The sequence below is a fragment of the Oryzias latipes genome, chromosome 18 (assembly GCF_002234675.1).
Source record: "Oryzias latipes chromosome 18, ASM223467v1".
Taxonomy (NCBI): Eukaryota; Metazoa; Chordata; class Actinopteri; order Beloniformes; family Adrianichthyidae; genus Oryzias; species Oryzias latipes.
In genome coordinates, this window is record NC_019876.2 from 28777886 (window position 1) to 28805492 (window position 27607).

General features: G+C 44.1%; 1 protein-coding gene across 5 annotated transcripts in view; it reads right to left on the minus strand.

The window, feature by feature from the left end:
* Positions 1-27607, minus strand: part of LOC101175686 (dedicator of cytokinesis protein 11) — an 85445-nt gene that overhangs the window by 20765 nt on the left and 37073 nt on the right. For 2 of the 5 annotated variants that reach the window (XM_023965822.1, XM_023965827.1), the window contains exons 27-41: positions 27465-27536; positions 27214-27360; positions 26006-26089; positions 25399-25510; positions 22015-22053; positions 18214-18398; positions 16927-17040; positions 16723-16798; positions 15259-15347; positions 7946-8066; positions 7801-7867; positions 7636-7683; positions 6782-6927; positions 332-447; positions 93-230 (exon numbers count right to left, since the gene is read on the minus strand). In XM_023965822.1, coding sequence (XP_023821590.1) covers positions 93-230; positions 332-447; positions 6782-6927; positions 7636-7683; positions 7801-7867; positions 7946-8066; positions 15259-15347; positions 16723-16798; positions 16927-17040; positions 18214-18398; positions 22015-22053; positions 25399-25510; positions 26006-26089; positions 27214-27360; positions 27465-27536 — 1554 coding nt within the window. The remainder of the gene's footprint in view (positions 1-92; positions 231-331; positions 448-6781; positions 6928-7635; positions 7684-7800; positions 7868-7945; positions 8067-15258; positions 15348-16722; positions 16799-16926; positions 17041-18213; positions 18399-22014; positions 22054-25398; positions 25511-26005; positions 26090-27213; positions 27361-27464; positions 27537-27607) is intronic. The other 3 variants (XM_023965824.1, XM_023965826.1, XM_023965825.1) reach the window with 3 other exon arrangements.

The window sequence follows — 27607 nt, forward strand, 5'->3', positions numbered from 1 at the left end:
AGAGGGACTTTAAAACCCCCAATCTAAGATTTCCTGCTTAACCCCCCCCCCCCCCCCCCCCCCCCTAAGTCTGCACGACCGCACACACCCACCTTGTTGATGAAGGCGCGCAGCGCGGCAAAGACGTGTCTGATGGCTGCTTCCGACTGGCCGACTTTGAGAAAAGTCAAGTAAACATCAAACACCTTCTTCATCAGCGGGTTGTGGCCGTCGCTGTCCAGCAGCTGGGTCTGACTCACACACACACACACACACAAACATGCACGTTTGGTTTCACTGCGGCAGGAACAAAGGTGAAGGTGCTGGAGTCGGTTCCAGTTTGTGGGTTTACTTTGTAGCACTGGGTGAAGAGAGCCAGGACGTCCAGGACGCTCAGGCTCACCTCGGTGGAGATGTTCCCCTCCAGCAGAGCCCAGTGGTGGACCTCTGCCTCAGACGGTCCGGTCCCTGCACCACAGCACACACATCAATGCTAAGGGGCGGCCCAGAAGATACAAGTCTCTGAAGCCCTTCCTAACAGCTTTCCTGAGGCTGAACAACAAACGTTTGAATAAAAGAGCCTCTTCTGGATTCAGTTCCCTTCTCTACCCCTGTGCCGGTTCCAAGCCCGGTTTGAGAAGGTTGCGTCAGGAAGGGCATCCGGCGTAAAACATTGCCAAGTTTACCATGCGACTTGTTCGCTGTGGCGACCCCTGATGGGAGAAGCCGAAAGAGCGCGTGCAGCCTCTTCTGGATTCAATGTTCTACAGAAACAACACGCTGATGCACTACAGTGCATTGATTTGATTAAAACAATATTCAGAAAATTTTAAAAATTCCTTGCATTTACTCACTAAATATGATATATAATGTTTTCAGTTCAAACAAGCTTTAGTCATTTTGTAATCTTGTATTAATTTCCTTATTTAAAACAACATTTCAAACCAAAACATGTGTTTCATCCACAAAATCAGGCTTTCAGTTGAAGTTTCTTTTGCATCAGGAAGAACCTCCCAAATCAGAACCTTCACAGATAAAGACGTTTTTATCTGCTTCTATTTAGGTAAAAACATCGCTTGAGGGAGATCTTTTTTTTTCTCTTCAGATATTGAGGAAAAGAATTCATTTATGCTTTTATCCCCGTCAAAATGGATCGGTGCAGATCAGGTTTGAATTTAAATGTTATAAAACCTCTCCAAACTTCAAAAGGACAACATCCCAAAGACTGACTCTCTAAACTGTGGGTGGGACTATTGGCACGGTGTAAACCTGCTGTCATTTCCCATCGTCCCTTTGTTTACACGCCATCCCACTAGCTTACAGCCCCTCACAACCCCAGCCCAACAAAAATGGCGATCAATACTAGAGCTGTCCAGCCGTACAGTTCTGATCCAGATTCCAGCTCAGACCAGGAAAACAAAGTCGTAAATGGATCCATTTGTCTGCAGGTGGATGATCAGAAAGGGGCGGAGCAGGGAGCGTGAGGCCCCGCCCGTTGTAGCTTCTGTGTCACACCCACAAGCTGTGATGCGTTTGCTCCTCAGTCACCACGATTTGAAGAAAGACAAACTCAGAAAACGCATGTGATTCATGTTTAAGAATTCGCTACGGGCTGGATTTTGAACGTGTTCACACTGGACCAGCAGGGAGGGGCTTCTTTCTTTTTCTACTGTTTGCTAGCGCATCTCCAGCACGTGCTAGTACAGCTAGTTGGAAGAGGCTTGGTGTGAAAGGTCAAAGCTCTATTCTGAGCTATGAAAGACTTGGTGTCATAGAATTCCAAACCGCAATCACTCATTTCTCTTCCATGATCAATTTTGAAACGGTTAGCACTTCCGTGAATTAAAAGGGACGTCATGCAGACGTCACCACCAAATACGAGTCTCTGATTGGTCAGAATTCTCCTGGTTCACCGTTTCGTACTTGTGTCCATCGAAAGGGCAGAGGTACAGTGGTCAACCTCCTTTTGGAAGGTCATAGGTTTGGTTCCCACGTGCGGAGGTGTGCTTGGGTGGTCTGTTGGCACCTCGTATGGCGGCAGAGGTCAAATGGTCATTTCTACCGTAAAGAACTGAGCTGTGATAGTTCAGTGGTGAGCAGCGGCGGTGCAGGGAATTTGTTGGAAGTTAATGGCAGCCTGTGTATCGCCGAAACTCGGTCCGCACACAGGACGTGTCAGGAGGACCAAAAGCAAATTCTCGATTTTCTATTACAGCTGCTTTTCAGCAGACTGATTGATTAATACTGATTAATAGCTCTATTAATGCTCTAACACCCCTTATCCAGGTAATGACCGGACAGGGTGGTACATCCTCAGGACCGGGATTGGTCTAAACGTTTGACAGATTTTGACTTTACTAAGGGTGACAAAAAGAAAAAAAAGACTGGAATAGACGAGTCTGGGTGAAAGACTCACAGGAAACATTTCTAAAGTCGTTCTGTGGCAGACTTAAGAAAAGACTCACTGCTCACTGAAATATTATGTCTACATGTGAACTAAACCTTCAATACCATCCATACTAGACCTCCATATGTGGTGGTTTTCTTCACCAGCTCTTAGTGTCATTGAACCTTCTAACTTGCCTGCTTTGACCAAAGAAACTTCATCTCTGGGTTTTTATTCACTCTGGAACTCAAACCCACATCAAGACCTCATGTATCGCTGTGGTCTTTGCCTGAGGATGAGAGGACGGCAGCTTCAGATTCCTTAGAAAGCTTAACGGCCATCTTTTTATTCTGCATCATCATTCATTATGTATAAAACTTATGAACTTTATTAGCAGATATTTGATTTTACTACTAATTTAATGAACTGTAATTTAATTGAACTTTTCAATCACTGTGCAGGCCGTGTTTGAAATTTGAATGAAAGAATCTTTTGTCCTTTTAGATTTGTTTATCGTGCAGCTTCAACAACTTATGTCTGCGGATGGAAAATGATCTAGAATTATTTAAATTAGCATAAATTTTCATGTATTAACTCTCAGCTAGTTCAATAAAGTTCATAGTGTTTGTACATGTTAACAGACTTCCGTCGTACATGTAGGGTACATGAAAAAACACAACCGTGTCTGATAATAGAAGAACCTAAGAAGCCAATGAACTGTCAGCATTGGCTTTAGTGAGGTCGTTCACCAAGAATTTTAGATTCATGTTTTTGTCTCCAAGCAGAAACTTCAATTTGACCAACTTTTTGATTAAAAAAAGTACATTTGTTTTACTGCATCTTATAAACCCACAATGACTGCATGAGGCAGAAAGACATTCAGAACCACATAAAACAGATCCCACTGCTAAATGAAGGGAGATTTGCTTTTAAGACATGTAAAGCATGCTTTGATGTCTCTATGAACCTTTAACTCATCCTGTCAAGTATTATGTGTTATTAGCTACTAGTAGAGGAAAATGACCAACGATTGAATTTTTTTTCTGTTCTTTGTAAAGCTTAAAAGTATTTTTAAAGGTTTTTTTTTTTTTACTTTAAAATTTAAGATTATTTATCAAAAATTCCAAACATCCACACAATAGTTTCTCAAAATGTACAGATCCTGCAAATGCACACATCACATGATGAATTTAATCCCACTAAAACTTTACCTGCAGCCTTTAACAAGTTACACCATGACCAGCATGACGGTGCCGGAGATAAGAAAAGACCTTTGTTAGCGACATACTTTGTGAGTAACTTATTTAGTGTACCAAAGGCTAACGTCCTCATTGTGCCATAAAATCTCCTTCCAAGAAGCTTTCTCTATCAGGTGTCCCACCAGTCAAATTGAGAGTTTACACACAAAAAAGCAGCTCAGAAAATGGGCGTGTATTTTTTTCTTTTCCTCTCGTCTATTCTTGATCATTTATTTATCATTTAGTTCTCCATGCCTCTGTGTGGTGCAGTGCCATCCACCTGGTTGTGGATCCTGCCTCCGGCTTGTATGGTGCCCCCAGTTGTCCCCCCACTATATCTGGATGAAGCCCATGTAGTTTTAGAGTTAGATAAGCTAATTATTCTCTAAGAATCGCCTGTCCGTCCTGGGGGAGGATCCCTCCTTCATGTGGACACCCCTGAGGTTTCTTCGTTTTTTCCAGAATCTGTTTTTTTTAGGAGTTTTTCCTCCCAGAGAAGGAGGGTCAAAGGGCAGAGATGCTAGTTTAGTCTATTTAGTTCAGTTTAGCAATTTCCTATTGAATGCTTTGACTTTATGTTCTTTAGGATTTCATGTTTATGGTATGAAGCCCATTGAGACGACTGTTGTTGTAATATTAGGTTATATCAGGGGTGGCGAACAAGTTTGACACCAAGAGCCTAATTTTTTCACTTTGAGAGTCAAAGAGCCACACCATACACTGACCTGCCAAGACGTACACACAAACACGCAATTAAAGCCGTATTATTTTCCATAAAACACTCCTCTCCCAACAACACAACAGCAAGTATTGTACTTGTGTTTATTTCCAGGAAAGTGTCCACCCTCAATACACACATCAAATGCAGCTTAGCAGGAGTTAACACAGCGACTACCCTGGAGGTCAGATACCCCCTCCACACACACACACACACACACACACACACACACACACACACACACACACACACACACACACACACACACACACACACACACACACACACACACACACACACACACACACACACACACACACACACACACACACACACACACACACCCCACGCGCAGCACGACTGCAAACGGTCGCAGAGAGGGAGAAGTGAGCAGAGGATCACATAGTATATTCTCCTCGCCGTTATCGACACTCACTCAAACACATTCTCAAACAGCCAAACAGCTTGGCCGTCACTTCTGCTCACAGCCCCCTCACTCACGGTGAGGAACTTTACACCCAAGATTCCCCATTTCCCATGAGTCTTAGGTGCTGAAGGCGGGGTAAACCCCAGGTCGCCACAGTGTAATGAGACACAAAGATCCGCAAATGCTTAGTGGCCGAGAGCAGCATGCGGCTAGAGAGCCACGTGTTTCCCACCCCTGGCCTATATGGATAAAATTAAATTGAACATGTGGAAGGAATAAATATAGAAGTCCTCAGCTGTTCTGCAGGGAATGCACCACTTAGCATATGAAATGTTGAAATTTCTTCCCTGAAAAAACAATTGGGCATAACTTTGTTTGTCAAGTTAGGTGTGCTACAGTTTTTAAAGCAAACAGGACTAAAATGATGTTTTGAAAAGGAACACTGAATCTATAAGGAGTCACGTGTTCAGCACAGGCGGAGAAACGGCGCCTTGAGTTTGTCTGCAGTCCTTCTTTCCAGAGATGCATCAAGCAGCTGAAGCTCCGCAGAAATAGGATGAAGCTTTAAGAACGGAGGCAAAAAAAGAAACATCTCTGTGTTTTGACCAAACAATGACTTGCTTTAAAAAGCTCCGGCTACAGTTTTTGCAAATAATTAAATAACATGTAAATATGCGTGAGAACTAGGCACTTGGCTCACAAGGAAACTCATCTGCTTGCATTTGACATAACATTTATTAAATACTTTCAATAAATTCAAAACCTTCAAGATATTTGGGTTTAAGTCATTTTACTTCTCGTTTCCAAGCTTTTCTCAAAATGAACAGGGTTGATAATTGTATTCTCATTAAGAGCTACTATCTAGAGATGAGGAACTTATTATTAAAATGAGTGCAAATCATATTTCTTCCAAACTCTGACGATAAAAATATTTGAATAAAAAAAAAAAAACAACTCAAATTTCACTGTAGTTTTTGGTTCAATTATAAGGATCTTTTTTTAGAGTTAGATAAATGTTTGATAAGTTAGACTGGCGTTCAATATCAGTATGATTGAAACAAGTGTTGCTTTTAGATTTTATGAGGATTTATTCTCATTTAGTTTATATATTGTATATATATATATATACATATATATATATATATTTTATATATATATATTGTTTACTGTTTTGCCACAGTAATCAAAATAACTACAATTAGGTTCATAGAAACTTCAAAAATACAATCCATTTGGATAAAACTAGATTTAAAAAACTATTATTATTAGGCTGTTTACCATTTAATTTAATAGTAATTCAGTTGAACAGTTTGTTTTTTTAGCTTATCTTTCCCCTTTTTGAACGCTTCCGTAGAGCTCCTCGTTTCTAAATTCTGATATCTTACCATAAGAATTCTTATAAAAGGATCTACATAATCCAAAATCAAATATTTGAGCTTTTAAGTATTTTTTAATGTAAATTTCTCACAAAAAACAACCCAAAACCGGTATTTTGATCCATTAACACATTTCTGAGTCTTCCTCTAAAAACCTGCTCTCTCCTCACATTGTGATGTCACAAAGTGAGGAACCGCCCCTTCCAGGAAGAGTCTGCGCTGCCAGCCCCGCCCCCAGGCTAACAGACACGCCCACTTTCTCAGTGGAGCTAGCAGTGGTCGGCTAAACACTTTCCTTTTTTATGAACATTATTTGCAAAAGTTCGAATCGTGTTTGTTTTCGTGGGAGAAACGCTGACACACTGCAGAGGCCGACTCTAGGATGATGTCGTGAAATGGGCGACACCCACAAGAAGTGAAAGGCGGAGCCTAAGAGATCGAATCGTCTTACTTCCGGGTAAAAATGTACTGAAAATAACTCATATTTCATGAAAAAATGGTTCTTTAGTTATTATATTATAACATATATAATATAATTTACTCTGAAAAGCTTAAGAGAAGCAGGATCCAGCCCCTTTAAGATTAGTGTTCTTTTCCCACGTTTAGGCTAGCTCTCTCTGAAGGGCATCCTGGAGGGCAGACGGGGGCCGCGGTTACCTATATTGAGGGTGAAGGAAGCCTCCATGGAGCTGAGCTGGTGGAACTTATTCTGCATGAGGCTGGCCCGGTTGCAGCGCATGGCCGGCATGGTTTGAGACTTCCGGTCGGAGGAGAAGAGCTTGGACACGTATAATTCCTGGCTCCTGCAGGAAGAACAGAAGGAGAGCCGCCTCTGATCATGACCGAGAACAAAGAGGAGGCTGCTTGAACGGATGTCGAATACTGTCAAGCAGAATAAAGGTTGCATTTCAAGAAGAATTCTAAAAGGAGAAGACAGCTTCTAATCAAGCATTTTAAATGACAGTTTTCCTGATCCGTGCGTGTGATCTACGTCATTCATACGTGTTTCTTGTGTTCGCTGACGTGCACAGGTGTCCGTCGAGGGTTTTAGCCGACGGGTTTTTACGTGAATTCAATTCAAAAATTGAATAGTCGGTGGAGAATTATGCAGATTACGTATATTTTACCTACTTTATAGGCAATTGTTACATAAATCTTGTGACTTTTGTGAGATACACTAATGTGTGTCTTTCCAGGAGCGTTCCTCGTTTGTCTAACAGACTTTTCATGCATGAACCACTGATGTGTAACTTTTAGATCACGTATTCGGCGCACAGATCACGTTCAGATGACATCATTGAATCACTAATGAATTACAGAGAAACATCACAATAATGTGCTACGTTGGTTTACGTGTTCTTTGTGTGGTCTATTCGTACTTCTTCAATGGTTTTAACGTAAATTTCACGTAAAGATCACCACTTTTCTCACGTATGACCACTTTCCATCCGTGCGCTACAGGTGGCGTTGGGACACGGCCTTGCGGCAGGTCTGACAGGTTGGAGGCTTACCTGCTGATATTCCTTCTTCCAGTGTACCGCAGCTGAACAAGACAGATCCTGCCACAACAACAAACACATCAGTGACCCGTTACAAAAGCGTGATCAGCTGCTTTTGAAATATGCTGAAGGTTTGGAAACACTCGGTTATTTTGAACAAACTGCCGGTTTACTTACTCCAGCATGCTGAGGAAGTTCATGACGTCCTGGGGGTTGAGCTTGTTCCAGTACGCCGTCAGAGTCTCTGCGGGGCAAAAGTGACGTTTTTCTGGTTCATGCTGACGGGTTTTAACGTTTCTCACAGCTGTAGACGACTACTGACCCTCCGACAAGGTCTTGACGATGTGCAGGAAGCAGAAAAGGAGTCCCTTGATCTCGTACGCTCCCAGCCTGCCGTGGGGCGGCATGGGGCTGCTGCTCATGGTGGATCCTCGCCGCTGCAGCTGCAATACACGGAAAGCGCAACCGTGTCACGCCGACATTTAAGGTCACGATCAGAAGAGCCTGATATGAGTTATGCACACACTCAAACATGATTGCTAGGTTTTAATGCAGCAAGGAGAGCTGAAGAGACTTATTCTCATATTTAAACACCTGCCGTTCTGCCTTTTCTTACATTTTCATGAACATGTCAAACTCCAGGCTGCTAGAGAACGATCTGGTGGTTTCTATATGTTCACAGATACACTGACATTCTGAGGAACTGATTGTTTCTCCCCAAACTACAAGAGTTTGACATAAAAACAGTCTAAAACAGACATTTCCCACATTTTATCCTTTGACCTCACAGACTTTTTTTTAATTTTTATTCCAAGCACGACTCTCACTGTTTTGAGCGTAAAACTTTAGTGTCCTCAAAAAATTATTTTGCATTCGAAACCAAAAAAAAAAAAAAAATGCGGTCTTGAAACTTAAAATGATGTACAATCAAAGCATTTTTCACTGGAGAGAAATTAAAATTGCTGCGCCACAAACGGCAGCCAATGGCAGAAACGGACATGAAGGTTGATGCACACTTCCCACCTAATGAAGTCGCTGTCTTTTCTGGAGGATGTTCTGATCATGAAGCCTTTTTTTACTCATATCTTAGTGTTGGTTGAACATTTTGACAGCTGCTCGTCCGTTTGAAACTCAAACTTTATTTATTTGTTAGGCTCCTTTCATTTCGTTAGAAAACATGCAGCGCTTTACATAAAAGCAAATAAAATAGCTAAAGATATTAAAAATTATTTAAAACTGAAAACACAGGACAGTCAGACTACATTGGCACCCCTCCCTCACCAGATTCCTCCCTCCACCCACGCAGTTCCCCCAACATAACCCAGAACAGAAATGAAGAGCTGCAGCTCAAAGAATCAGTCAGGCTCGGTTCTGCTGTGAGGAAACGGCGAAACGGTGATCCGTTCACCACGGGGGGTCATCACCACGGCCCCCGCCCAACACAGCAGCTCAGGGCCCGTTCTACGACTATCACACCACAGAGCGGGACCCCCGCCGGCCCAAACAGAACGGGCACAGCAGCAACAGCACCCCCTACAGGCGGAGGCGGTAGTGCCCCAGAACAACGGAGTAAGAAACATCAGAATATAAATAATAATAAAAATAGATACAATAAAATAAATATAAGATACAACAGTAATAGAAATTACAAAAGTAAAATCAATAAATACATTTTTAAAAAGACATTAAAAATTAATAAAGCATTATGAGTGTAATAAAATAAATAAATGATAAATACTAATCTTAATAATAACAGTACTTAAGATTCAAAGGGTTTATTGACATTTGCACAGTAGGAAACAGGTTTCCCTGCACAATGAAATTCTTACTTTGCTCTCTGCTCCGAGTTTAGTAAAATAAAGTAAAGATCGGAGTAGGATATATACGTTTCCACACACGTTTCCTACTCAAACATGAATTAAGTAGGTAAAATAGATAAATTAATAAATCAATTTTGTGTAAAATAAATCAGATATTCCAAAAGTCATGTAAAAGACAGATCAAAAAGGTTACAATAATCTAAACAACTCAAATAAAAGTATGCATTAGCATCTTTGTGGTTGAAGGAGAGAGAGGAATGGGCAAAAACTTTATATAGTTTCAAAAATAAAAAACTTAGGAGACATGGAGCTCATGGTTCAGCAATACATTTCTATCCAAGAGGGTGAAAAAGAAAAGTAAAGGTCAAGTGAAAAAATAAAATTATAGTTTATCATCTATTATCTTTTATCGATTAAAGTCATTTAGTTCGATAACAACAAGGAGATAAAAGGTGTGCGACGCCTGACAGCAGTGAATAAAGCGGGTCTGGATGTTCCACGCTGTTCGTGCCGACGCCGGATGGAATCAGACGTTTCCAGCCCTCAACACTGGGGCAGAGGTTTTTGTTTAGTCACCGTCAAACAGTGAAGCGCTGTGAATGTGAAGCCACCTCACTGGAAGCTGTGTGCCGTCGGTGCCTCCATGCAAATGCCGTCGAGCCCGGCCTGGGAACCGCTATGTGGGCGTGGATCCGCTGTTCTTCCTCTAGAAACCAACCAGCTGAGCTTCAGAAACCGTGTTGGTCAAAGGTCACCACAACTATTAGAGGAGCCTCATGCTGGTCAAAGGGAAACTACTGCAACCGTCCATCCATCTCCAGAACCCGCTGAAACCAACCCAGCTACTTCCCACCCTGAGCAGGGTCGCCCCACACCCACACACCTGCACACCTAGGGGCAATTTAGAGACACCACAAGCCTGTTTTGGCTCTGGGCCTGGCCGGGATTCAAACCGGGGGCTGTGACGCAGAAGTGCTAACCACTGCCACGCTGTGCCGCCCACAATTAGAACCCCAACGGAATGGAAACGTCCTTAGCAGAAACTTTTTTAATCAGAACAGAACGATAATCTTTCTGTCAGTGAAGAAAATCGGCCTTTCCACAAATCTACCGTAGAAACGGCGTCCCGGCTGCCAGAGGGTTCTATCAAGGGTTCTGTTCTTCCGTATTTATATCTGCTGCATCTTGTTCTGTCATTGCAGAGCACGATGTCTCGTTTAACTGTTACGCAAATGATCTGCAGATATATCTGCCAAAAAAAAAGAGCTCACCAAACATTTTACCGCAGTGCGTTGACGATGTAAAGCAGTGGTTGAACCAGAATTTTCTGCATTTGAACGAGTCAAAATCGGAGGGAACTGTTTTTGGGGACACCCCTACAGCTGTTGGAAATCTGACAATGTTGTCAAAATGAGCTGTTATCACTTTATTCATTCATTCATTCATTCATTCATTCATTTTCTTAACCGTTTTTCCCTTTCGGGGTCACGGGGCTGCCGGAGCCTATCCCGGCCACTTGTGGGCGAAGGCAGGGGACAACTTGGACAGGTCGCCAGTCTGTCGCAGGGTTATCGCTTTAGCTAAAGCTAAACCTGCCCTGTCCACGGCGTGATCACCTCCGGCATAGATGGCTGTAACTCTCTGTACTTGGGTGCCGCCCGGCGACCACTGAACCGCCTCCAGTTAGTCCAGAACGCAGCAGCACGGCTGTCAACATGACGAGCATCACTCCGGTCCTCAGTCGCCTCACTTCAGACTTTCCTGTTGGTTTTTAAATCTCTTCACGGTCTCACAGCAGGCTACTTCACGGAGCTTTTACCGGCCTGCAGGCGTTCTAGAGTCTTACGGTCTGCTAACCAACATCTGCTTGAGGTGGCGAGGTCACGGCAGAAGCACCGGGGTCACCACGCCTTTTTCCATTGCCGGCCTTCCGTTTAATAACACTCATGCAGAACTGTGCATTAAATCTGACCTTAACAGCTTTAAATGCGTATTAAAAACCTCTTAGAATGGCTGTTCGTGCTCAGTTGATGGCATTTTACTTTCTTTTTTATTGCATTCTTTTTCATCTTTTATGTATTTTATTGCTGATTTTTGCAATTTTATGCTGTTTTTTATTGTTTGAATGCTATAAATCCTTCAACCCATTGTTTTCCTTATTTCCATTTTTTTGCCGCTTACCTCCTTCTACAGTTTTTCTTCTATTTTAGCCATTCAACTATTCAAATGTTCAGCTCTTTCAGCTTTTTCCAGCTATGACTTTTGGTCCTTCAAATCCTGAAGGAGTCGTAAAGCGCGGTTTCAACAAAGCTTCTTTCATAAATAATTTTAGGTGGCACTTCACAGATCCAAACACGTCCAAAAATGTACATCCGGGTGCGAGAGAGCTCTCCTCAAGAGTTTCTTTCTTCATAGCAGAATAAAGTAGTCCTCCCAAAATGCAGGACTGCTTGTGGTTCCTAGAATTAGTAAAAGTACGGTTGGAGGTAGAGCGTTTAGCCACCAAGCCCCTGTCTTATGGAATAAACTCCCAGCTCATGGAAGAGAGGCCGACTCAGTTTCCACATTCAAAGCTAGACTGAAAACATTCCTCTGTGGACAGGCTTATTGACAGACTAGTTAGTATTCAGAGATTATTTAACTTAATTAATGTTAATGTGTTTAAATTAAAATTAATAACAATAACTATTTGTTTTAGTAGCTGCTAGAAGTTGAAGCTGGGGTAACTATGGTGCTCTGGGGTTCTGTCCTCTTTTCTCTTCTACTTCTATCCTTCCTCTCCTCTATTCTTGATCATAATTTATCATTTAGTTCTCCATGTCTCTGTTTGGTGCAGTGCGATTCATGTATTGTCCCTCTTTCCCCTCCTGGGGAGTGGGAGTGCTTCCAGACTCCAGTTGGCTCATCCGTGCTCCAGTTCCTGACCGTTTACCTCGTCTTTGCTCCTGCTCCTACACCTGGCTGTGGTTCCTGTCTCCGGCTCGACTCGCGCCCCTGACTGTCCCCCCAACCACAGCTGGATGAAGCTCGTCTGCTGGACTTTTATATATGTAGTTGTAGATTTAGATAAGTTAATTCTTCTCTAAGAGTTCTGGTAAATCGCCTGTCCGTCCTGGGGGAGGATCCCTCCTTCATGTGGGCACCCCTGAGGTTTCTTCGTTTTTTCCGGAATCCCGTTTTTTTGGGAGTTTTTCCTTACCGCGAAGGGGGGTCTAAGGGCAGGGATGCCAGTATAGCTTAGTCAGTTTGTTAGTTCATTTTAGTATTTTCCTATTGAACTCTTTGTATTTATGATCCTTTTGATTTTATGTTTAACTTTTTCAATTACCGATACGAAGCCCATCGAGACGACTGTTGTTGTGAATTTGGACTAAACAAATAAAATTGAATTGAATTGAATTGAAAAGACAGAGGATTGAGGTTAGGAGGCCAACAGACACATTGAACCAATTAAACTTTCCCATAATAATGAAACATTTTTACAAGTTTTACTTTTGATTTAGACCAAATAAAAGAACAATTTAACTAATAAACATGAAAATAAAACTGCTAAAATGATAGAATTATTCCAAATTTACAGTTGCTCTTAAACATATATGATCACTGTTTAAAAAAGGAATATCATTTTGGTTTTTGTGACGTTACATAAAACTACATTTTAATAAACTGGTGCTTTAAAATGTCTACATCCTATTCAGCCTTTAGTTGGCTGTTAGTGACAACAATCGCAACGTTTAGGAAAAACTGCAACTAAGACAAAAGCAACGTGTCAAAAGGGTGATTTCTATTTTGTTTCATGACTCCTTCATGTTGATGAAGGAAGGTTTGCCTCTGAAAGGAATGTATTCACACGGCGGTCTAACCTCAACACACAGCACAACACAACAACAACTGTACACCAATTATATGCAATATTTAGCAATTCAGAAAGTGCAATAACGGTTATGTGCAATACGTGTGGTTGTCACCAGCTTGTTGTGTAATTTCTGACATCTTCTGCTCACTGAAGAAGAACCTATTGCCTCTGCACGGTCACCTCCTCATGAAAACATCCTCAGGTTAGTGACTCTGCGTGTGACAGCAAGAACTGGCCTCCTTTGCTAAAACAACAGAAAACTGCATTTACAGAGATTGCATCAAACCGTTTAAGGCTCCTCCGCCCAACTGCCATCCCCATGGGCTGTTTTGCAAACAGAAAATGTTGACTTTACCTCTGAGCCGCTATCTTCTCCATCCTGAACCGTAAACGTTAATGTTTGACTCCAGTTTTACTGCGAACCATCTGGGATGCAGCGTGCAGCCTCTTTTGCTAGCCCCCAAAAACCCACACGGAGTTTTCAGCAGAGCTGAAGGCGGCTCAGCAGTTAAAACGCTTGTAACAACAAAAGCATCGCTCCTTAAAAACACACCTGGAGGGGGGACACTCTGCAGGTGAGACGCCAACGACTCGACGAGGAAAAAAAAGTGACATCTCTGCCAGCGAGCAGGAGATGTCCTCTCAGTGTCCCACCCACCCTTTCTAACGGCACCCTTTAGTGCACACAACCCACGACAACACACACCCCACATCTGATCTACTGTCCCCTACCCCATCCCTGGAGGGGGGTACCAGCCCCTCTGCATCACATCTGAGCCCAGGGGTGTCTGTGTCCCTGTGGTGGGGGTTCTGGTCCTTGTCCTTGAGCGCAGGCCCTCTCCACAATTCCAACAGGGGGTGAGCCTGGTCGGGCCACGTTTACAACGCCCCTTCTCTAGGGGGGGATCATCCTTCTGGGCGGGGGACCTCCCACAGGTGGGTGAGTGGTTGCCAGGAGAAGGTCTTCTTTGGGGGGCCCTGGCTCGTGCCTGGGGTTGGGGTAGGGGGTGCTTTAGAACTCCTGTGTGTTGGTGGGCCGCGCATCTGGGGCTGGGGGTTCTTTCCCGGGGTGGGGCCCCCTGCGCTGGGCCCTCCAACGCGGTGGGGGGGCTGGAGCTTGCACTCTCTGTGCCACCCTGCTCTCTGGCGTGAGGGGGGGGGCTCCTCAGAAATCCAAAAGCTTTTGTTTTTCTGCTTTTTATTTTATTAAACATAGAAGCTGCTCTAATGAGACTAATGTTGCATTTAAGGGTTCAGTAGTTCATGTTTCTTCCTAATCAGATGTAGTTTTCTTCATATTTTTGTACTTTTTTTCAGCCATCGTGACATTGTGTAACAGCAAACGTGTTTTGAAGCTTGACTGACGTGAGGTTGGTTTTTCCTCCATAGCACGGCCTGCAGGCCTGAGGGCTTTGGTTGGAGCCACTGCCCCCCTTTGAGGCTAAATCAGCTGTCGGGAACACCGGGGGGGCATCCAAACATGCACGTCTGGTCCTAAGCTCGTCTCCACAGGTCGGCTTGTGACTTTGACAGGTGTGAAAGTTCACCTGCGCTGTGGTTTTTAACGGACGTTTGAACGCAACAGCAGAAACAAACCAAAAGGCTACATACGCGTCCTTCCACGTGTCGGCCTTTCCTGTCCACACCATCCACCAAACTGTGGCGATCATGCGTGCTGCAGCTCTCTTTTCTTTATTCTATCTCACGTTTCGGTGCAGGTTTTGTTTTATTAGAAGCAAAAAAACAAATAACCCATCTGTTCACATTTGCAACTGGAGCTCTGATTATTTCAATGTCACCCAAAGACACAGAAATGCCTTTAAGTGTCTCAGTGAAGCCTCAGGATTATCCCCAGTACTGCTGTTGTTCTGATTATGATCGCACACAAACTGCTCCATTTTGCAGCCCGATTGTTGGTTTTAGACAAATACAACGTGAGAGTGTGGGACGCAGCCTCACCTCAAGGCTATCAGGAGTGCCGATGTCCATGAACAGAGAGCTTCTGGAGTCCTCCCTCCTCACAATGTGGCCGTTCTGAGCAGGAAGACCTGCAGCCGGAGAAACACATCAGTTCACGTTTCAACTTTTCACACTTAAAAACAAAAAAAAAACAAGGACTTTTCCAACCGAATCTCAGTTTTTCTCAGCATCAGCAAGTTGGTCTGACATGTCAAGTCTTGGGAGACAGAAAGTTGAGTTTGCGGCCTTCCTAAACCAAAATTGGACTCAGACTTGTTTTTAAAACCCGCTTTAACCCTAAGGTTTCCTGCTTTTTGTTGTGTTTTTCATCCCACATTGCATTTAAGGTCAACCAACATTAGACTGGTCCTCTGTTGATTTAAAGGCCCACACTGATGGAAACGGGGTTTTAACGTGTTTTTGTGGCGTGTAGATTCATATGTAAAGAAAATGAAGCTCAAAATTGCATTTCTGAGTATTTTACGTTGTGAATCAGGAGCAGATGAAAAAATGCGGTTTGAAAAAAAGCTTGTAGCTGTGACAGTCTCCAAGCTCCGCCCCTTTTGGATGCATCCACCTGCAGATCCATGAACGGCTTTGTTTTCCTGGTCTGAGCTGGAATCTGGATCAGAACTGGACGGATCTGATATCACTGCCATTTTGTTGCACTGCTAATGTTAGCTTGAGGGCTGTAAGCTAGCAGAATAGAGTGTAAATAGATGGATGATGAAGGGCAGACTTACTTACTTAAGTGCAGAAACTTTTCCTAGAAAATGACACAGATTTTTTTTCTTTATTTTATCCAGAAATGACATAATCATAATTAGAAGAGCACCAAAAGATGATCTTAGTAGGACTTTAAGGGTAAACTGTATTAAAAAACGCAAAGCATGTGTGCATGGATCTATGGCTACTGGTTTAAAAAGCTGGTTATTGTCAAACTTTTCCTGCAGAATTCAAATGATTAGCTCATTAATTTTGGAGGATAATGAATCCTGAGCTGATGTTTCAACGTTTTGCTGCTTTGATTCGCTGCTCTGTTGTGCTCCATTAAACTGATTTATGGAGACATTATGAAGAAAAGCTTTCTCAAAGATTTCACTCAAATCTATAACACAGCAGACGAGCTGGATGTCAGAAAACCACACGACCTCCAAATGCACCTCCTCCTTTTGGTATGGCTGGGATTCTGCTCGGACGCCTCCTCCATCTAAACATCGCCACTGTTGTGTCCCAGGGAGTGATGCACAAATTAAGAAGTCATCAAAAAGGAAAACACTAAAGCTAGCACTAATCCTCTCTGGCATGTCTGCTCCACAGCTCCAGCTCTCAGACAAAGTGCTGCTAATGGATGAACCGGCGTGAGGCGTAAACAACGCCGCGTGCAGCCGAAGGGCGCTGCGGTGACGACCCAGCAGCGGCGGTAAACAGGAAGAGGTCAAACGGCCCCGGTTACCGACGCACCGTGGTCCCTGTCGAGTGCGGCGCTGACTCTCCGGCTGTCTATGGAGCCGCTGGAGATCAGGTCTTCTCTGGAGCTCTGGGGAGCGACAAACACAAACCGAGCGCTTACGGCTTGAGTGTCATTCATGCCAGCTGGTGCAAAAAGAAGGTCAGACGGAGGTCATCCGGACAGGGCCGGAGCAGACCACAGGAGGGGGGACTCACATTGAGGGCGAGGCCCGAGCTGGAGCTCTGCGGCGGGGCAGACAGCTGCTGCAGGTTCTGGTAGAGCAGCTCACACAGAGGCAGGTAGAGCAAGCAGATCCGGGCCTGCTGGTTCTGAGGAAGACAAACGTGAAATTCACAAAAGCAGTTTGCTGAAATGAAGCTGCATCACGCGCGCCGGACACCGGGAAGACGCACACACACACCGGCTTCATTTTTTCTCCTCAAGTTAACCTTTATTTTGTGAAGTTTGCCATTATGCGACGGCTGAAAGAGAGGATGGAAGCAGTTTTCTCACGGTTTCTGTCTCTATGAAAATAAAGGCGACATGCAAAGAAGTTGCAAAGTGCAGACGGGACTCATGAGAGTTCAGTGCAAGTTTACAAAAGACCCGACGCTATCACGGCAGCCTGCATGCAAATAGGAAGCCTGTGAACATGGCAATGTGACAAGAAATAAAACTCATTTGTTTGCACACCAGTTCTTTTAGGAAAATATCATCTGTCCTCGACCACAATAACAGCTTTGCATTTCCCCTTTGGAAACAGTCTGAGCCCCAAAATATAAACATCCTAAAATAAAACAAACTATGAAAGGCTCAAATCCTTTCAGTTTGTAGTAAAGAAGAAGCCGTTGATGACTAACGAGCTGCTGTAAAAAACCCTCAGGGACGTTGGGTGATAAAACTAGTAGGATAAAAGCACATCTGTAATATTGTTATATAGTTATATATGCAAATACCCAAATAAATTCAGTGAAAGCCAAACCTTCAGTTTCAGGACGACTGAAGGAGCCGTTTTGAGACTGATGCCCCTAAAAGACAGCCCTATGGCAGTGGGAGTATTATGGTCTGGGAGTGGTCACAGATAAGACCACAACTAAAAAGGGGGATCTTAATTTGATTTTATGTGTTTAATCCTATTCTCAATTTTATGTTTATATATATATATACATATATATGTCTTTCATTTTGGCATCTTTTCATGATTTTAGCGCCGGTGTTTCTTGTGGGAACCTTTTCTGCCAGGACTGGTCCATCATGAGAAAACACAACAAGAACAAGTTAAGAACAGCCGTAAACATTTACTTCACGTATTTCACCATCCGCAGGTTGTTTTTAGAACGTGATAAACGGGGGAACATGTGTGTGACATTCTAAAATGGAACCACAATCCAGGCTTTTTTTTTAAAGTTCTGGATAAATTTGGGGTCAAGAAGATTGTGTTTGACCTGATCTGTCAACAGCATAAACAGGGGGGAGGGGGTTAAACTCTCAGTCCTGCTCACCTTAAAGGCGGTGTAGCGGTCATCCATGGCGTGCTTAATCAGCAGGTTTTTCAGAACGCTCACGGCCAGCTGTCGGACGTCGGCGCCCTGCTGCAGGGCCTCGTTCACTTCCCTCAGCAGCAGGCCCACCAGGAAGTGGTTCCGGCAGTACTCCTCCGTCAGGCTGAACTCCAGGCTCTGCTCTGCTGAGGAAGCATCAGTGCGTTAGTTAGGGCCAGGCATCAGCTCATCCTCCCCTGGCTCTGGTGCTCACGGCTAGTGTTGTGAGTTTAGTGTTCAGGCGAGGCTCACTGAACCACTGGACCACTGATGCTCTATGGCAGGGGTCTCCAACCTTTTTCAGGCCACGGACCGGTTCAATGTCAGACACGGACCAGTCCAATGTCAGACACGAACCGGTTCAATGTCAGACACGAACCGGTTCAATGTCAGACACGAACCGGTTCAATGTCAGACACGAGCCGGTTCAATGTCAGACACGAACCAGTTCAATGTCAGACACGAGCCGGTTCAATGTCAGACACGGACCGGTCCAATGTCAGACAAGGACCGGTTCAATGTCAGACACGAGCCGGTTCAATGTCAGACACGAACCGGTTCAATGTCAGACACGAGCCGGTTCAATGTCAGACACGGACCGGTTCAATGTCAGACACGGACCAGTTCAATGTCAGACACGAACCGGTTCAATGTCAGACACGAACCGGTTCAATGTCAGACACGAGCCGGTTCAATGTCAGACACGAGCCGGTTCAATGTCAGACACGGACCGGTCCAATGTCAGACAAGGACCGGTTCAATGTCAGACACGAACCGGTTCAATGTCAGACACGAACCGGTTCAATGTCAGACACGAGCCGGTTCAATGTCAGACACGAACCAGTTCAATGTCAGACACGAGCCGGTTCAATGTCAGACACGAACCAGTTCAATGTCAGACACGAGCCGGTTCAATGTCAGACACGGACCGGTCCAATGTCAGACAAGGACCGGTTCAATGTCAGACACGGACCGGTTCAATGTCAGACACGAGCCGGTTCAATGTCAGACACGAACCAGTTCAATGTCAGACACGAGCCGGTTCAATGTCAGACACGGACCGGTCCAATGTCAGACAAGGACCGGTTCAATGTCAGACAAGGACCGGTTCAATGTCAGACACGAACCAGTTCAATGTCAGACACGAACCGGTTCAATGTCAGACACGAACCGGTTCAATGTCAGACACGGACCGGTCCAATGTCAGACAAGGACCGGTTCAATGTCAGACACGGACCAGTCCAATGTCAGACACGAACCGGTTCAATGTCAGACACGAACCGGTTCAATGTCAGACACGAACCGGTTCAATGTCAGACACGAGCCGGTTCAATGTCAGACACGGACCGGTTCAATGTCAGACACGGACCGGTCCAATGTCAGACACGAACCAGTTCAATGTCAGACACGAACCGGTTCAATGTCAGACACGAACCGGTTCAATGTCAGACACGAACCGGTTCAATGTCAGACACGAGCCGGTTCAATGTCAGACACGGACCGGTTCAATGTCAGACACGGACCAGTTCAATGTCAGACACGAACCGGTTCAATGTCAGACACGAACCGGTTCAATGTCAGACACGAGCCGGTTCAATGTCAGACACGAGCCGGTTCAATGTCAGTCAAGGACCGGTCCAATGTCAGACACGAACCGGTTCAATGTCAGACACGAACCGGTTCAATGTCAGACACGAACCGGTTCAATGTCAGACACGAACCGGTTCAATGTCAGACACGGACCGGTTCAATGTCAGACACGGACCAGTTCAATGTCAGACACGAACCGGTTCAATGTCAGACACGAGCCGGTTCAATGTCAGACACGAACCGGTTCAATGTCAGACACGAGCCGGTTCAATGTCAGACACGGACCGGTTCAATGTCAGACACGGACCAGTTCAATGTCAGACACGAACCGGTTCAATGTCAGACACGAACCGGTTCAATGTCAGACACGAGCCGGTTCAATGTCAGACACGAGCCGGTTCAATGTCAGTCAAGGACCGGTCCAATGTCAGACACGAACCGGTCCAATGTCAGACACGAACCGGTTCAATGTCAGACACGAACCGGTTCAAAGCGGGGCCGAAGTTTGCGTTCAATATTTCTAATCTTCTGCAAAAAAAAAAAACGATTTTTCAAATTAAAATGCTACTAAAAGGAAGAAAAGTAGTTTTAAAAAATCTGAAAGTAGTCAATTGTTCTATTTTTTACAGGTGACAAAGATTCAATGAAACAAAGTTGTTGATTTGTAGAAGTTGTTTCTGATTTGTAAAAACTTCAATAAAAGCATCATTGCAGGCTTTCTTTTCTTAATAGAAGACCATTATAACACTGAAAACTCAGTCTCAGATCATCTTTCAGTCCAAAAAGATTTTCATATTTTGCTTTTACGTAAATCATGTCTTATTGTGTATTTTGTGCCAAAGTTTCTTAACAGATGCCTGCCTAAATCCCCCTAACTGTGGGAAAATTCAGAAATGTTCCTTTTCCGAGTTTCCACAAATCAGAAGCACCTTTATTTGATTGAATCTTCATTCTCTGTAAAATGTTTGCGGCTTAGACTCAGTGATGAAGAATTTCCCTTTTAGCGTCACAGTGGTTGCAAACAACCGGACGTCACCTTAAACCGCAAAAAGCAAAATAAAATGACAACCGTTGTAAAAACGTCGTAAATATAATGTAATAAATCCGCATTTGGAGGAAGACTCCTGGTTTTGTCTGAAAATAGACGCTTTATTTTCTTTTAAGTTGAAAGCTTTCCTTCGTTTTTCTCACAGACTCTTTTCTCCCCAGAGAAACTTTCTAAATACGTTTATTTTTTTGGTTCTTATTCACTTTTAAGCTTTGGGCTACTAACTTAGCTTAAAGTCAAAAGCTTGGAGGATAAACCAAACGGAACCTAAGTTAGCGCATGAATTTTTTTCTTCCTGCGGCCCGGTTCTAGGTGAGCTACGGGCCGGTAACCGGTCCGCGGCCCGGGGGTTGGGGACCACTGCTATGTGGGATACTGAGAACATCAGGTTTAAATGTACATCATGAAGCGGCGCATTTCATCACAAAAACCAGAAAACGGCTTCAAACGAAAAGCATCGCCCAACCACAGAAAGAACAACCCAAACTCAATCAATGCACGTGGCTGTTATGATTTGGTGACTGTATGTGGGTTGCAGTGCATCACAGACCAGTTTCAGAGTGCAACACACGTCAATATGCAACACAAATCCACACAAGAACAGAAAACAACACACACTAGTTCATTCAAAAATGACAAAATGAGAAAAACGTGATGCTGGGAATATTTTTTTTTAGAAGGTGTCTGTTTCAGCGGCAGAAACATCAACGATGCCCCTCTCCAACAGTAACGTGTGAAAAACTGAAACAGGCGTCCGTCTGCAATTATCGTCTCCAATGACAGGAGGCGGAGAGCGGCAGGCAGCGGAAAGAGGCTCGAACAGAGAGAGACGGAGAACCGCAGCATCAAGAGAGATGAATTTATCTACTGTTTACAAGTGGAGAGTCGATTAGGCATTAGAGGGGAAGAAGGGTCAGTTGATTCCCATAACAGCCAAGCCCCGCCCCTCAGTGCAGGCGCATTAAGCGGTGGCCCGGCACCATTCAGCGTGAGTGGGAGGAAATGAGCGCCCCGTGAGGAAGAGGGGGAGGAGGGGCGGTTGACGGCGGGCAGGTTAATGTCAGTCAGAACAAACGTGAGCGGTTTGCAGACACGGGGGGGGGGGGGCGGTGGGCGTCACCTACCTACAGGGCCAAAAAGCTCCGTCGCGTATGGAATTAAATCTGACCACAAGCAAAAACACACAACAAACACACACACACACAAAAAGAGAGGGAGGGAGGGGGGGTGAAAACAAAGAACAATCCACGCAGCATCGCCGCAAAAAACAAAAACAAAAAAAAAGCTCCTCGGTTAGCCGGACTGAGGACCAAAACATCAGATCCTAGCAGGAAGCAAACCCGCAACCTGAGTGGAACATGGAACGACAGCCGTGCCACCACATCTGTGTGCGCTTATTTATACCACGGTCCGGGTGAATGCTGCATTCTGATTGGCTGCGTGGTGTGCGTTAAAAAGGGATAAACGCTCGCCTAAAAAAACGTAGTTCAGGTCACGTCGCTTAAGTGTTCTGTATCACTGCGCCGGCTTCTGTAACCCTTGGTCTATCCTAGGCACTTTAACATTGGGAGTTGGGTCATCTAGACCCACTAGACAGAGCTCTGAACCTTTTTTCTTCAATGATTTGTGATCTTCACTGGTGTCCATGGATTATATGAAATCTTTCCACCTTTATCCACCTTTGTCATGGTAGGAAGAACACGTCAATGGAAGGGGGGGGTCATCTGGACCCCCTAGAATAGCACAAGGGTTAAAAACAAACTATCTTCATCATCTGGACAAAAACAAGCTGTAAGAGGGGAACTTTCTCTCTGAACCGATGCTTTATATTCACACATCGTGATCATCGACTGCAGCGACAAAGGAAAACGACGTTTTTATGCCGATGATCACGATGTGTTAATATAAAGCGGGAAGAGGTGAACTTACTCTCTGAACCCATGCTTTATAGTAACACATCGTGATCATCAGCATAAAAACGTCGTTTTCCTTTGTCGCTGCAGTCACGGTATGCGCCGGCTGAGCCGCACCACCCAACAAAAAGTCCTCTTTTTGTGAAAAAAACGCGATCAAAACCGCTAAAATAACAGGAATAAAGTGCTAAAAACTGGTTGCATATTCATTTCTTTTGTAACTGACCATGGTATAAGCGGGTTAGTGTGCATTATCAGAAATCAAGTCCACACTTTGCGGTACGGTTGCTTCTGCGAAGTGTGGAGTTGATTTTCTGATAATGCCCTCCTTGTCGGCCATTAGTCCCTTTCTTATTTGTTGACCTGAAACATGGATACGATATAGTTTCTCTATTGTTCTTCCTGTAGATCCAGAACCAGATCTGTCCCTCCTGCTGCAGCGCGTTCATTCATCCGCACAGATATCAGCTTCTTCGCCGAAACTGACAGGTTCATCTTCTGACAGCACTTTCACAATAACCAGTAACTAAATCCCCGAGCTTTTGTGTTGACCTGAATGCATCAGGATATGTGAGCGTCCCCGTCGCTCAGCACGGTTTCTGAATCCATGTCGATCGTCCCTTTTGTGCCTCTGCTCCCACGATCTGGATGATTAAGGTTTAACTTGATTAAATCATTAAGGCTTACTGGACACTTTTAAACAAATGTCTGCCAGTTTCCTGACACGGGGACAGAGCGCTGCATCATCTGGAAACCAGAGAAATACTGCATCTATGAGGGGGAAAACTGATGACCAAAAAGGGTTTTTTTTTGTTTTCTGACCAAAAATATAAATAAGCTAAAACAAAACGGATGTTAGTCTGTTCTGAAGCAGGATATCCTTGTAGAATGAAAGGAAAGGAAAGTACAAATATTGAACTCTACATGATTAAAAGAAGTTTACTTCCCTCCACAGATCATTGCTTAAACAGAAAGGTGACCTAAACCGTCCAGTTTAGGTCCAGATTCCAGCTCAGACGGGGAAAACAAAGACGTTCATGGATCCGTTTGCCCGTGCATCACAGTGGAGTCAAGACATTTCTGATGTTTTTTACTTTTTTTTTGTCTGCTCCAACTATTTGAATTAAGAAAAACTCTGAAATGAAATTTCAAGCTTAATTTTCTTTATCCATGTCAAGAGAAAAACGCTCCCCAAACCCCATTTTCCATCAGAGTGGGTCTTTAAAGGTGAACTCTGGATGAGGTAACGGTGGAAATGGTGTTTGCAGGAAAAGCAACGGCATGCTTGTGTGGGGTTCTTTTCCAGCAACAGCTGTTCCTCCAAAACATCACATGTCTAGGTTTGTGTTATCCTCTCTGTTATTCTGCATCATTCACACCAGCGACATTTCTGACAAGTGGAGGCATGAGGCCTTTGAGCAACGCTTTCACCAAATTTAGCCGAAGATTGGACATTATCAGTGTTTGCTGCTGGAAAGGAACCTGAAACCATCAGAACACCCGATCCATGCTCCATCATGCGCGTTGTCACTGACATTAGGGGATTTGTATTCAGAATAAAAGCAAAATTATGTCTAAGAAAGATTTTTTGGGAGAATTCTCTCAGTTGGAACATGCAGTCAGGTCTTCTCAGTGTTGTGGTCTTAAGCTAACGCTGGCAGGTTTCCCACCTGATGACCCCGCCGACCTTCTTGCCCTTTTACACACACAGTGTTGTGCGTCATTTCAGAGTGAGGAGCATAAATGTTAGTTAGGATGTAAAACGGCGCTGCATTTCAAAAGTTGTCACTAAATAGTTCTTTTTTTTTGTTTGTTTACTTATTTTTTTTAACCTATTTGCTGGTTTGTTTGTTAATTTGCACATCTTTTTTAAATTGTGACCTTCTGCTTTTTCAGAGAAAACTCAGGTTGTGTCCGAATTCCTTCCCTACTCACTACGGAGTCCGTTCTCCATTTTCTAGAGCTGTCTGGATCCACAATTACCAAATTACCCAGAAGTCTCTGCATAAACCAACGTAAATCGATGCTCTCTAGATCGCCGAATATAAACCACAATGCATTGCGTCCGAACAATTTTTTTTTTACCAAATAAATGTTTTTAAATGTATATTTTTAATAAACCATCAACGTTTTTATCTTTAGAAAGCAGTGGACTCATAAATAATCATTTTCAATTTCAATTTTTGACTTCGTAAAATCGTCATATCCGCGGCTTAAAAAAAAAAGTAGTGAGTGTGGAGTCTGAATTACTGTTAAAGTTCAGGGCTCTACATAGTGCCGCACTATATAGTGTTTTAGTAGTAGTTAGGGGTTAGGGGGGACACAGCCACAGTCATGGAGCTCAGCACTGAGCATGCTCAGAACCCTCCTGACAAAGGATTCAACAACTGTAGCAGCAAAACATCTAATGAAAGTACTGAGTGTTGGTCGGGCTGGTTTGTCTTAACCCGGAAAATGGATCGGGTGTACCAAACACTCAAAAACAGACCGGGGGGGCGCAGACGTAGTTTCATGACGGCATTTGTAAACACGTTTAAATCAGGTCAGAGCAGGAGATCAGGTGATCACACACATCCTGCATTGCCTTGCGCTCACCTTGAACCCTCTGCAGCTTGGTACGGCCGAACGCCATGGGCAGGTTGAGCGGGATGAAGTGCTCGTGGTTACACACCGTCATCAGGAACTCAAACTTCATCTCCGTCAGCACCTGCAGGTGAAGCGCCGGCAGACGTGAGAGCCGCCCAGCCGTAGAAAAACCAACACAGACAAGCAGGATGTTCGTCTGGGCAGCCAGTCGGATGTGCCGGTTATCATAACAAAGTAAGACAAACACGCTGGACCAAGAAAAACACACGAGACGGCGATGCTGTTGAAGGCACATCATTCTGATGACGCCGTCCACAGAAAAGGTTGGTATCTAACAAAATAAAAGGACTTCCTGTTTGGATTTCTGTTTGGCTCAGGAACAAACACGTTCTTCAGCCTTCATCTGTGACAGAAATCCACACATCGAGGGTCCTTTAAAAACACTTTTTTTCTGGTCAATTCTTGAAATAGTTCATGATAAAATGATCTAAACTCTCAGAAGGACAGTTTCCATGCTAAAGGAAAAAGCTCCATGTCTGCTGCTGAAGCTCAGGACTAGAGGAGGAAATGAAGGCAAAACTGTTTCCTTTTACATTTTGATTTAAAAACAGCGCACCTTAGGATCCTTGAAGCCAAAGTGACGCATGTAGTGGTTGATCAGGCCAAAGGCAAAGCCTCGGTTCATGAAGGTCAGGCATCTCTGAGGAGAGGAAGAGCAGAAGATCAAACAACCTTTAGGTTAAGGTCGTGTAGTACAGCCTCTACGCACATTTTCCACATATGAAATGTCATTTTTTTGTGATCCATGCGTGATATACGTTCCTCGATGTGCTCAGATGTCCGTCGAGGGTTTCAGCCGAGGCGTCTTTACGTGAATTCAGTTTTTAGCTGCTCAACATTTTTGGTTGATTGAGAATAATTCAGTTTATGTGCATTTTGCGTAATTTATACGCAATTATTACGTAAATGTCTTACAATTCTGCGTGATTTTTGTGAGACACTCAAATGTGTGTGTTTCCAGGAGCGTTCCACGTTTGTCTAACAGACTTTTCATGCATGAACCACTGATGTGTAACTTTTAGATCACGTATACGGCGCACAGATCACGTTCAGATGACATCATTGATGCATGAATCACTGATGAATTACAGAGAAACATCACAATAATCACACGCTTCATGTTCTACGTTGGTTTACGTGTTCTTAGCGTGGTTTGTTCGTACTTATACCACAGTCCGGGGGAATACTCCATTCTGATTGGCTGCTGGGTGTGCATTAAACCTGATAACCGCACAGTGAAAAAAGTAGTTCCTGTCACATAACTTAAATCTTTTGTATCACTACGCCGGCTTCTTTAAAACAACGTTTAGCTTCATCATCTGGATAAAAACAAGCGGTTAGAGGAGAACTTCCTCTCTGAACTGACGCTTTATTTAACACGTCGGGATCATCAGCATAAATATATCGCCGGATCTTGACTGCAGTGGTGGTGCGGCACGCTGTCACGGTACCGCACCACCTAACATATAGTCTGCTATTTGTGAAAAAAGCAATTCAAACTATAAAATAAACAAAAAATGTGTTAAATATTTATTTTGTTTGTAAGTGACGATGGTATGAGCGGATTAATGGCCTTCAAAGTCTGCATTATCAGAAATTAACGCAACGGTTGCTTTCACGAAATGCGTTGATTTCTGATAATTCAGACTTTGTCGGCCATCAACCGGTACTTCTTCTGTGGTTTTAATGTGGTTCATTCCTGATAAGTCTGGCTGTGGGTCCCGGCCTTTAGTGAAAGGTTTCATCTGGCGGGGGGAATCGAACCTTGATTAAATGAGCAAGGCTCAGGTTGATGCTCCGCGCCTCCTCTGGGACCTCGGAGTGTCGGATGATGATGTGAGGCATGACGGACAGAACCAGGGACTGCAGCGCCTGGTGGAAGCTCTCTGGGAAGCGCTGCGGCCGCGGCATCTGGAAGGACGCCGGGGGAAGATACCATCTTCAAAAGCTCCAAGGCGAAGCTCGGATTTGATGTTTTCCAACATTACAGGGGGGGTAAGGCCTCACATACAAACCTTCATGCGGTTTTCCTCTTGGAGGAACTGGGCCATGGACTTGGCCATGATGTCAAAGAAGAACCAGGAATACTGAAGGAAAAGAGGGAAAATCTCAGCCGAGTTCGGAAAACTTCCAAGAGTTCTGAGTCCAGGTGAAAAAA